The sequence below is a fragment of the Esox lucius genome, chromosome 8 (assembly GCF_011004845.1).
Source record: "Esox lucius isolate fEsoLuc1 chromosome 8, fEsoLuc1.pri, whole genome shotgun sequence".
Classification (NCBI taxonomy): domain Eukaryota; kingdom Metazoa; phylum Chordata; class Actinopteri; order Esociformes; family Esocidae; genus Esox; species Esox lucius.
Window position 1 is genome coordinate 26,924,416 of NC_047576.1, and position 13,109 is coordinate 26,937,524.

At 42.6% G+C, this 13,109-nt stretch overlaps 1 protein-coding gene across 1 annotated transcript in view; it reads right to left on the bottom strand.

The window, feature by feature from the left end:
* Positions 1–2,546: 2,546 nt before the first annotated feature.
* The window catches only part of zc3h3 (zinc finger CCCH-type containing 3), a 61,760-nt gene continuing 51,197 nt past the window's right edge, over positions 2,547–13,109 (bottom strand). Inside the window, exons 10-12 of the mRNA XM_010872465.5 lie at positions 7,447–7,604; positions 7,044–7,222; positions 2,547–3,337 (exon numbers count right to left, since the gene is read on the bottom strand). Coding sequence (XP_010870767.4) covers positions 3,306–3,337; positions 7,044–7,222; positions 7,447–7,604 — 369 coding nt within the window. The 3' untranslated portion in view covers positions 2,547–3,305. The remainder of the gene's footprint in view (positions 3,338–7,043; positions 7,223–7,446; positions 7,605–13,109) is intronic.

Here is a 13,109-nt window from a genome sequence, read left to right on the forward strand (position 1 = left end):
GTAGTACACTATGGATTGAAAAGGCCACAAGTTGGGACTAGTCCTCTATTCCCCGTCTCAAATTTGCTGGCTAGGATGAATAGAAAAGTAGTGTAAGATGAAGAGGGACGAAAATCATATCAACGTATTTGAAGTTTAAGGTGCGCTAAGTCATTATAAGGGGGGTTGGGGTTTTATCAAATAAGTAGGCGCCGGACCCCAAACGCCAAGCTAAGCAGTCCACATTGAAATGCCACATTTAAGAAGATCTGCCATGAGGTCCATTCATTGTGAGAGGGTAGTGTGTGTGGCCGAGGGCTTGAGACATAAATTTGGAATAAGTCAGGGTTTTCATTGTGCCTTTGCATATTGGGAGTTCGCTGCTGTTGCAGTTCTTACTGATTTAAGCAAAACGGACATCAGCACGCAAGAGATCCAGAGCTAGCGGGAGATTCTGTATTTGAGCCGTTGGGCACACGGGCAAGCTTTGACCGAAGTTCACCATGTTCTATCCAGTGTCTTCTCCTGGTCTATGGGGGGGGGGGCTTTATGGTTATCAGGGATAGACGGTTTTGGTGGCTTCTTAAAGTCTAGTTTTAAGACATCAGCTTCAGTTGTCAACAGACATGCATGCATACGCACACACAAAGCCCACATGTGACAAATCCAAGAGAAAGTTAACAAAAAGTGGGCATGGCGTTAGAGATTTGGCAGAAAACACTACATAAAGGCCTACTTGACTACAGGTGTTTGCTAAAGTTTTAAACAGTTGACTCAGATGAAAATTGGTAAGCCTGTAAGCTATTTTATCCAATACACCCTGAACCTATGAGACATGATGGAATGCAGATGGAGAAGATGGAAGCATTTTGATGACAGGGAACGAATGACTTATGTCCAACAAAAAAGAAACTGATGTTTTCTGATGGAATAGCCACTCGGTCTATAGTAACACACAGACGTTGCTAACACTTGTTAGGCCCAACAACAGATTACAATGAAAAAACAACCCATCTGTTTCCTTCTCTAGCTCCCGCGCTTCCGGCTTTACGGCCCTCCACTCCACCTCCTCCACTTCTCCCTCCTCTTTCTTCACTCTACTGCCTTCTCTTCCCCGTCTCTCTCTCCATTGATCCTGCTCTCCTCTCCTTCTCTCTCAACCTCCTGCTTGCTCTCTTTTCTTTTGCACTTTTACTAAAAATGGAAATATTGATCTTAATTAGGCTTTGCCGAGCTCAGCAGCCTGCGCTGAGGTTTTCAGACAAGCAACAGCAGACATCTGTCTAAGACACTTACATCTTCAGTGAGAAGGACAGAGGGAGTGTGGTAGGATGAGGGAAAATAAGGGAGGATAAAAGAATGATAGCTCCCCATCCTTCTTTGAGGTTCATGTCCAACTGTCAATCTCTCAGTCAGGTGGATATGTGAAGTGTGCATGCGTACACGTTTTTGGACATGCATGCACACGCATATTACCTATCCTAACCTAGCCCTAAAATAACCCCCAATAACCTAACTTGTATGTGTAAACTGAACCCTAAACTTATCCCTAACCATACCGTAACCTCAAATCATTCCCTAAAACTAAACCACAAATTGCATTTTACCTACTGGGGAACTACAAACAAACCTTGGGGGTACCTCAGGTTGTCATCTTTGTTGGGTCTTCAGGTACCCACATCTACACAGATGTGGATAGCACACACATTTAATTAACCAACTAAAATGGGGACACCAAAGCAGATTACCATTAAAAAACCTTTACATTAACCCTAACCTATGTCTAAACTTAACTTAGCCCTAACACATAACTGGTTTGACCTAAACACTTAAGACATTTAATTTTTCACAATGAGAGAAGAAAATGTCCCATCAGTAAGCTTTTTCTGATTTATCCAAAGTTTATTATATGTATTTAAAGCAGATCCCCCACAGCTACAGTGGATAGGACTAGTGTTCACTTTCTGCAAGTTGACATATCGACAAGAAAATGAACGGTAAACGTAATAGTAGTTTCTGTTTCCTAATCATCCAGCCATGTCCTCATTCATCCTGTAAGATATCTAGTACAAACACAAACACGCACTAGAGAATGAAGAGAATTAGTGACACGCATGCATGCGCATGCGCACGCGCACGCGCACGCGCACACACACACACACACACACACACACACACACACACACACACACACACACACACACACACACACGTTACAGTGATAAGAACCCCCAACATTCTGACAGACAGAGCAGACAAAGAAGTGTGTATGTGGGTCCACATTGTGTGTGTGTGTGAGCTTCTTAGCGTGTATTAATAGCTGCTGTGGGGAGATCCGTGGCGTGAACATGCTCCCTAGGGCGACACGGTGGTCATTTGTCACTGTGACGACGCCTCAGCTAAATAACGTATTAATGGTCTAAATATCAGGAGCTGTTCACACCAACACACACACAGAGCGTATTAATAGTTTTATTATCAGGGTCTGCTCTGGGCTCGGCAGGTAATGGATGGATTACACATCTCAACATCCTTTCTATGCCACTCTCCATCTCCCTCTACACTCATTATATTACATAGAGTGTGGGAGAGAGGGTGAGAGGGAAGCAGAGCAGGATTCTGGGAGAAGATACAAGGCACAGGGTTTGTGGATATGAGCCGGCTGGCCTTTTCTCCGAAGACCTGGGCCTTAAAGCAGATCACACACAGTGATGTCACTACGCGCATGTCTCTCTTCTTCCTTTGTTTTCAGGGCACTGTCTGTCAGCACGCACACATGCACACACCCTATCCTGAACCAAGAGCATGACAAAGTCCAATAAAGGCATGTACATTTTCATTTTATTCAAAATTCTTTACTCTTCAATTTACATTTTTTTTTTTTTTTTACATGTTCATATATCAACACAATCTGTATGACAAACTTCATGTCAGTATTAAAATGTATGAGTTCATAAAACCAACTAGGAAGAGAGCTACATTCTAGTCCAGGGGTGGGAAAACTTTCGGATCAACAGCCACTGTGTCCTGCTTGTCAAAATCAATTTCCAGGCCAGATAATTGCATACATAAAAAAATATATAATTCCAACATATCTTCAATCTCATTTCAGATGTTTAAGTGTATATTAGTATTTTTGTTCAAGAATACATTGGCTCAAGGTTCATTTGACCACCCCTGTTCTAGACCATAAGAATGCCATACAGCAGATCTAGATATGGGTCTCAGAATACTCAGAGCATCCATAAGCATTCAACATGTACCTCTCTGTAGCATCTTCAAAGATCATGTTGTGTTCAGGCAGACTCCACTCAGTTGATGGTGATCTACAGTCGAGGTTTGATCTGTAATATTCTCTCTGTGGAGGACATAGAGACAGGCAGACAGACAGACAAACAAGAAAGTCAGACAAACAGAGAGGAGACAGAAAAAGATTGAGATGAAATATGGCTACCAAAGAAAGGAACATGTTAGATGGCAGAGAGATACAGGTAGCTCTACAACTAGCGTGGTGAAAGAAATGACTGGCTGTGTGTGTGAGACTGACGGTCTGCCTGAGGATGTGATTGGGTGAAAAACACAGGGCTCTCTGTCCTACTGAAAACCTGAGTGATGGCATCTCTGCTGATGAGCATACTGGGAATTGAGTGAATGGGAAAACGGGGATGCGTGTGCATGCGCATGTGTGCGCACGCACTGGCAGTGACGCATAGCGTCTCGGCCAATTTATGTAAAGTGGTAAGGAGCTCGTTTGGCTGCTCTCCACCCTTAACGAGCCACAGGGGTGTGGAGTGTGTATGTGTGTGTCTGTGCACGTTTCGGTATTAGGGGGTAAACCAGCGCTCATTAGTAACACTTAACTGCACTGGACACAGAGGAGTGGTGTTCATGTGGACTCACAACTCAGTCTGTGGAAGGCTGTGTGTGCGTGTGTATTGTATACCTGGTGTGTGTTTTATAGATATATCTACTATGTGAATGGAGTGGTCCTCTTTAGTGTGTACTTGTTGCTTTGACTGGTAGCTGCTCAGTACTGCCACCACTGTCTCCAGGCATTAAAATAGCCATCTATCCCCATGGGACACTGCCACTGGGTATCACAGCAGCTGGACACTGAGCTCACACTGCTGTGTTCCCGGAAGGAAGCCCTGGTCCAAAATAAGCCCTGGCTCCACGTACGCACGCACGCACACACGCACGCACACACATATACACCCATCAAGCCAGCCTAGCCAGGAATAACCAATGATTCAGGCTAGGCCCTCTGCAGGATTCAAAGATGTATTAGAGCGTAGAGCTGGGATGAAGGAAGGCTTGAAGTGGAAAGGGGGGAGACATAAGTGGGGGAGAGGGATGGGGGGAGGGAAAGTTTGGAGAGAAATGAATTTCAGCATCCATGTAAAGAAAGACAGTGCCTTGCAAGAGCCTTCAGACCCCAGACCAAATCCCTCAAATGACTGAATTTCAAACGGTACACTGACTTAGTTCCAAATCAATTATTGTAAAGGAACAGTGGTTTTACGTGGGGAAATGTTTGTTTGAAAAATATAAACATGCCTTGCATGATTGTCCAACCCCTGTGCTGTGGAAGCTCCCAGTTTACCCAGATGAAACACATACAATGAAATGCATGGACTTGGAAAAGGTTATAAAATAATTTCAGAGTTGGATATCCCAGACTGCAAAGTTGTATGAATAATCAGGAAGCAGAATCCGCCACCCAGGTACATTCCCTTTTTGGCGGTTGTCTTGCTGTTGCCTCTCCAGTGCACCTGTTGTCACTTTAATTTGCACCAAAACAGCCGACATTCATTCATAATCGCTTATACTTCCTAACTGGACAGATTGATATCCCTGAAGTTAAATTGACTTGGTGTTATATTGTGATGATTAAGCATTCCCTTTTTTGAGCAGTGTACCTAAGTGCTTTAGGTAGAAAAAGGTGTCTACCAAATATTGTGTGGGGGTTGAATACTTGTATTTCTTGCATATTTCAGTATTTCATTCTTCTTACATATACATCCCAACATAAAACCATGTTACAATAACTGATTAAGTATTAGTGTTTTATAAAAACATCAAGCAGAACCAAGTTTCACTTAATTATTTGTAAAATAAGAGGATTGGTCAGAGATTTAAATACTTTTAGGATTTAATTAGGAGTTTTTAGGGTTGGGTAAGCACACCATTGCTAAAAAAAAAAATCACATTTCAATCTCAGCTAGAGTTTGCCAGAAGTCATGTAGAAGACTGAGACCAAGTGGAGGAAGCTACCATGGACTGGTGACACCAACATAGAGCTTTTTGGCCTCCACTGTAAGCAATACACACATAATCCTGAGAACAGAATCCCTATTGTGAAGCATGGTGGTGGCAGTATGTGGAGGGCAAAATGGACGCAGCAAAAAACAGAAATATCCTGAAAGAAAACTTTAAAGAAAAAGTCTTAAGGGAATCTGGGCAGGATATTGGCCCAAAACATAAAGCCACACTGAAGTGGCTTAAGAACAAAAAGGCCAATGTCCTGGAATAGCTCAGTCAAACCCCATGAATATGGTAGGCCGTCTTCTACAAAAGGAGACATTTCTAGATCTGCAGATATGTGCATAGTACAGGCCTAAATGCATGAGCATCTTTCAGTCAGCTCTTGGGCTGGAAGTCTCCAATAACCCCTGGGTTACATCAATGGATCTACAGGCCTCTCTTGCCACAATCAATGTTGAAGTGCATGAGTCAACTGTCAGAAGGAAACTGCACAAACTTTGCTTCAAACCAAACTTAAAGCATGGAGATGGTAGCATTATGGTTTGGGGCTGCTTTGCCGCCATTGGGATTGGCCAACTTGCCATCATTGAGTCAATAATTAATTCCATATTGTAATCGAGAATTCTTCATCTGTCAAAAAGCTGGACCAAACATGGATATTGCATAAGGGCAACAATAATAATAAAAAAAGCTACAACAGAATGTCTCAAAAAGAAGGGTAATGGAATGGCAGAGTCAAAGTCTCTCTCTCTCTATATGAAAGACAAAGGGATGACATAGCAATATAAAATGACAGAGAGAGAGGAAGGTAAGAGGGATGAGAGAGGAAGAAAGACAGATTATGACCGAATGAGAGAGGGATGATGAAAGAAAGGGATGATTACAGAGCATAAAGGTGAAGAGTCAGAGAGAGATTAGGGGATGATGACAGAGAGGGGTGATGACTGAAAAAGGCAGAAAGAGGGATGATATAGACCGGGAGAAAGCGTGATGATGACAGAGAGGGAGATGGAGATGGCAGAGACAGAAAGAGAGATATTGACAGATACATGAAGAAAGAGAGATGACAGAGAGGGATTTTGACAGTGGGACAGAAAGTGACAGAAATACTGTGTTGTATTTTCTACAGTGTATATTTTCATGGTTTCTACTTAGAAACACCATAGTAATATTTTAACAACATCTTGATAATGAGTAGGAGAGAAAAAAAGACAATCGAAGTGATGGGTGTGTGTGCGTGTGTGTGTCTGTCCACTGATTGATTATTGGGCTGCACATAACTGACCAGTGAAATGTGTGTCGGGTTAGGGTGCAGCTGGGGGATTTTCTGTCAGGGAGGGGCAGGTGGACAGAGAAGAGGGGGCGACAGTGGGGAGGCCCTCTCCTAATCCACTATCAGTCAGTCTGTCAACAGACAGCACAGCTGCTGTCCCTCTCACAAACTTCAATATGACTCTCTCTCTCTCCCTCTAAGCATTATTACACTTCCAGCTAAGCATTATCACACCCAGCAGCCAATGCAACTGCAGTCAGTACGCACCTCCCATAAACAGAAGAGCCCCAATACCAAGAAATATTCAAATCTTTCCAACTCCACCAATATTTACCACATGGTGTTATACTTTGTTGTTATTAACTCAGCATCTTTCTGTGGTTAGCGGTGAGTTATCTACGCTATGGAGCCTTTAAAACCCATTTCTGTGCTCACAACGAACAGACATTTTCCTACTGGCCCAAGAGCCTGCCAGCCCAGGTTCCACAGGAGGTTCCCTGAACTGTTCCCCCGCATAACCTCTCACCTGGGACTCCTGACCCGTTGGCGGGGGGGGTGTCCGGGGGATATGGTTCTTCGGGGGAGCTGGAGAGAGAGATGAAGGACGGCAGCATGGTGACGTGAGGAGCCCCAGAGGATAAGGGTGGTCCTGGATCTGCCGGAGAACTCTCCGTTGCCAGGGCCTGGTGGAGAACCACTACCGGGCTGGGCCCAGAGGACAACAGACAACATGTTTGACATCTAAATGGAATCCAATCTGTCAGTACACATGAACGCCTGTAGTGTGGATATGTCTGTGGTTGTAGTCTATACATTTTCCGAAATGGCAGTCTTTTTTATTTTTATTTGAATGCGATTTATTCACTATTCCATCTATTCAATTCCACTTAATCATGTGATTGTGTATAAAACAGGATCTGTCTCCTGACCTCTTGGAGGGAGCCTTCTTGGCCAGGGAAGCGGAGGGGCCGGTGGTGGGAGCACTCCGTTTGGCTCTCTGGCGGTGCTGGAGCTGACACTTGGCCCCTCTGGGACAGGAACCGTTACGGGAGAAGTCTGGACACACCAGGGTGTGTTTCTTCTTACACTGCAGGAGAGACAGACAACGCACAATAATGGTGACCACACATCCGCCTGGTGACAGGAGTTCAAGCTCCCTTTAGGAAGCCTCTGACTCCTCCTGTGAAAAACTATTAAATGTTTAAGAAAACACACACAACTAAAATCTGTGACAGAGGAAGACTGTATGAGGCTGCCTTGTTAGGCACTGTGAGAGCATTGTGTGTGTGTGTGAACATGGAAGACACCGTAAGAGCCCTGTGTGTGTCCGTGTGAGTGTACGGATCAGTGTGTGTGAACATGGAAGACACCGTAAGAGCCCTGTGTGTGTCCGTGTGAGTGTACGGATCAGTGTGTGTGAACATGGAAGACACCGTAAGAGCCCTGTGTGTGTCCGTGTGAGTGTACGGATCAGTGTGTGTCAACGTGGAAGACACCGTAAGAGCCCTGTGTGTGTCCGTGTGAGTGTACGGATCAGTGTGTGTGAACATAGAAGACACCGTAAGAGCCCTGTGTGTGTCCGTGTGAGTGTACGGATCAGTGTGTGTGAACATGGAAGACACCGTAAGAGCCCTGTGTGTGTCCGTGTGAGTGTACGGATCAGTGTGTGTGAACATGGAAGACACCGTAAGAGCCCTGTGTGTGTCCGTGTGAGTGTACGGATCAGTGTGTGTGAACATGGAAGACACCGTAAGAGCCCTGTGTGTGTCCGTGTGAGTGTACGGATCAGTGTGTGTGAACATAGAAGACACCGTAAGAGCCCTGTGTGTGTCCGTGTGAGTGTACGGATCAGTGTGTGTGACGGTGAGTGTAATATGGGTGTAAATTGGTAGCTTCGTTCTCTGGGAGATTCGATCCCTCCCACCTGTCAGAAAAGCTAATTATACTCACTATAGGGTGCAGGGGGAGTGCTGTGTGTGTGGTGGGGTGATGGGGGGCAGCCTGGAACAGGTTGGTCCAGAAATAGAGCATGGACGATGAGGGGTGTGTATAATGAGGGGGTGGGTTGGGTGGGCGCAAAAGGGGTCTTCAGATAGAGTTTCCGGGAACAACTTGGACTCCAAGTCACCCCGCGTTGCAGCCCTGTGCTAGCTCTGGAACCCCTCTCCTTGATGAGGCACCTCATCGTTGTACCCCCTATAGCCCCCACCCTAACTTCAAGAACCAGACCCCCCGCCACCCTCACACCTACGTCCCTGTATCCCAAAGGCCAGATCGGGTCAGGCCTGAAAGCCGAAACTGAAGAGCTGTTCATCTCCTGATCAATTGCTAGCTGAGGGCGCAGTGTGATTGGGCAGCCCACTGCCAGGACGAACAAGTGGGCCAAGTAAATACCGAACATTTTCGCTAACAACATTTGGAATATTTAGGCCTGCTTGGTAAAGAGACAATCAGAGATTACAGCCAATTAGAATTAAGCCTGATAAATTAGCCAGTCACAGGTATGAAATGGTAGCTGGCAACTAGATAGGAATGCACACACCTCAAAATACTTGCTTGAAGCTAGTTATCTAGCCACTGTTACTTTAACTGACATAAGAAATTAGTAGTATTTAAGTTATTGTTTTAGCTTATGCTAGGTAATTACTAACCAGGGCTAGTTAGCCAAATGGGTTGGCAATGGGATTAGGGAGATTTAATTAAAATACTTCATCTTTACAGTTCATCTATCCGTGGCCATCGACTTACAACAAAGGCTTCTATGACAATAACTTTAGCACAGCTACCTAGTTAGAGAGCTAGCAACATGATCAGTTGGCTATTAGGGTTGCACGATATTGGAAATAACGGACATTGCAATGTTTTTCTGCAATATATATTGCGATATGAAAAAATAAAGGATGTCTTCACCAGATTAATTGGGGTGATTTTGTAGGAAACTGCATCTTCATGGAAAATTAAAAATGAAACTGAAAATGACTTTTTAACTTTTGACTTATTTTGGGTAGTTTATTTTATTAATTAATACACTGCTTAATTCACTATGGTTCCATTGTATTCATGTGATACTCTTCAATCAATTCAATGATCTAACATGTTATGATTTAATAATGCATGTTGCTTAGCCTAAAATAAAGGGGCTCATTTGTGAATGAACAGGTGTGGTGTCTATAAGGGATCCAGGAGATTACCGGAGGCTTTATCTCAGTACTCCAACCAGGTTAAAACAGAGCATTCTCTATGGAGGACGTTTTATTATCATAATGGGGAATTCATGTCAAATCAAAAAGTAATTAAAAATGTTATTACATTAGAAACTAAATTACAAACCTCCTTTTTGAAAATAAAAACATATCTTTTAATTTAAACCATTTGAAAAATGAAAGAGCAGCTATACACAAATCCTGAGTGGTTTATAAAACAAATAATTTGCAACAAAAGCAAAACATAACTAATAAATACCAATGAACTTAACATGAATAACAACACAGCACCATCGTATTTCACAAACTTTGGTTTTTAAAAAAAACTTCTTAACAACAGTGCCAAACCGTGTTGATCATCATGGCTAGACAAATGCAAATTCAATTAAACTTTTCATCTGTATAAAATCTGGTTTCTTTCTAAACAGAGTACCTAGTAAAATAAATAAATGTCTTTCTCACAACAGTAGAATAAATACAGTAAATCTAAATTCTGTTCAAATATAATAACTTGACTTTAAGCATGTATACATTGCTCACTCACACTTGAAGGTTTTTGGTCAAGAATACCAGTCTATTCACCATTACAGGCTTGAGACATGACCGTTGGCAAGAGACAATGTTGCCACTGAAATGGAATGGATAGATACTTGCGGGCAAGCGTACTCTGTGTTTTCCACCATGCAAGTGGATCTTCCTCTTTGTCAATGGAAGTTGTTAGCAGGTAGTTGTTTAATTCTGCTTCCACAGCATCCTTGTGGGTCAGAGAGGAATCACCACTCTGGCCTTGACTTGGGGCTTGTTGTCTTCACTGATGAAGTCCATCTTGAACCGGGGCTCCAAACAAGAAGCCGCATCTAGCAGCTCCTGAGTAGCTTCATCTGTATATTTCTAATTTTTCAAGGTCTAGGTCAAGTCTGTGTCTCCCTCTTGTATTAGTAGCATTGAAGTGTTGAAGAGGTGAAGAACTGGCTTCACATATAGAACACTAACATAGTCTTCTCCTGAGAGTGCATCTGTGAAGTCCAGCAGTGGGCCCATTGACTTACTGACAGATTCCAGGACATCCATATCTTGCCAGGTTAGAATTAGATGCCATTGTCTTCCTGTCCTCAGACAGGACCTGAGTTATAGCCTTTTGCTGCTCTAGTATCCTGCTGATCATCTTGTCTGGAACCCCATCTTGTTTGGCATTCTGATATGAGGGAATGTGAAGGTAGATTGAGTTCCTTCTGGCCTTCCAGCTGTGACAGAAGTGACCAACCAGCTTATTGCAGACACCTGCAGCATGGTCAATGCGTCCATCCTTTTTCACTGCATTTTCTAAAGGAAAAAACAGAAGAAAAAAAAGTACTTAACATCATACATTTACTTTAATAAATGATTTATACAAATAAATTGCTCATAAAACTGTTTTGCAAATGATTACACAATTAGTTATTTACAGATACAACTTTTGAGTTTCAGCATGCTTTCTTTATGTTTTAAAGACCTATAATAAAACACATTAATTCTCATATAACTTGTATCTCATGAGTTTAGCACTAAATATTTTACTTAATGATAACCCAAAATATAGGGGCATTTAATTCCATTGTTTGTTATTGTAAACAAATGCAACATTTAAACATAAAAAACATAGCAGAGATATATAGATATGAAACATTAATGCCATAGAATATCAGCCCTGGCATTCAAAACTTTGGCTAGCAATCTGACAGTCTGTATCCTTCATTCTTCCCCAGCCCCATCCTCTACAATAAAAATATATGAAACCTATTAAATGTTTTATATTTCACAACAGGTTGCTAGGTAATAATATGTAACAGTAATAGTATAGGAATAGCAACAGTAGTAAAATAGAATGCGTAATTGGGAATAACTTACCAACTGCAAGATGCAGTCTGTGGCCAAAGCACTGTAATCTGGTCCACTTGTTCAGGTGCAGCCTTCACCATGTTCACGGCATTGTCTGTTATTATACAGACTAGATTACTCTCATCTAGGCCCCAATCAGCTAAAGCTTCTCTCACCCCTGTTGCAATGTTCTCCTTTTGTATGATCCTCTGGGGAAAATGCAGTTTGCAAGCAGCGACTTTTCAGGTGGAAGTCCTCATTAATAAAGTGTATGGTCAGACTTATGTAGGGCTCCGTTGTCCGGCTGGTCCAGAAAGCTGTTGTTGCTGTGTAATATTCCACTTGTGACAGCTCTGTTTCAACTTGTGCCTTGCATTTCTTGTACAACTCTGGGATGGCAATTTGAGAAAAATAGTTGCGTGATGGCATTACATACCGCTAGTCAAGCGACCGGATCATGTTTTTAAAACCCTCTTTGGTAACTGTGTTAATTGGTACCATGTCTTTGGTGATGTGAAATGTTATTATATCTGTGATTTCTCGACAAAGTACCTGTTTTTGGTCAACATCATCCTGTCTGTAGCCGAAATCTTTCCGATGCGTTTATTTTTGCAACCAAATTCTCCATTTCGGTCTTTTTTGCCTGTTCCTTGCTCATCGTTTCGTCAAGCGCAAGCAGAGCCTGCATGTCAACCACGTGCAGCAACGAAATCAGTATTTAAAATAATAATAAACTGTGTATCCAATAACCCATAAATCTGAGTAAATTACGTTAGTTTAACATGCTAGTTTAACATAAAAAATAATAATATATATAAATATATATATATATTGTAGACTTATATGTTTACCTTACTAAATCGCACATTCTGCGATGTGACTATTCTGGATGCGTACATCGCAATGTCGATGCTGAAACGATATATCGTGCAGCCTTGTTGGCTACCAACACACCAAGGGACATGCCAAAATCAAGAGACACACGCTAGTACTGTACTGCCCCCTTCTGGTTTCGAGGATTTTAAGAAAGCCGACAGAAAACAAAAAAGATTAACACAATGTTTGGGTGTTAAGTACTCAGGTCAGTTTCCTGCTTTTGACCTCAATCGCCTTCCACTTTTCTGGGCCAGCAAACCAAAACACAAATGTGGTTGAAGTCACACCATAGCGCAATAGGCTTTTCCAATTCCTAATGTAAACACTGACACCTTTTGGCAAACTGCGCAAAACCTATCTATCTTTATTATGGTACCAGTCTGTTCACTCCCAAGTCAGAGAGTAATGGGGCAGAATGAAGAAACCAAGCCAGGGGCTATAATGGTGAGCTCTAAAGCAGGCAACGGGACCACACAGACACAATGGTTTTGTGCATTTCTCCAGGGTAAGGAGAGCCAGGTCTACTAAGACTAAACTGCCAGCCATCTCATACTTTCTCATTTTCAAGAAACACTGAAAAGAGGAAGAGACAGCAAGAGAGACGAGAAATGGACGAGAAAAAAAGGAAAGTGGACAGAACATCTTTATTCCACACC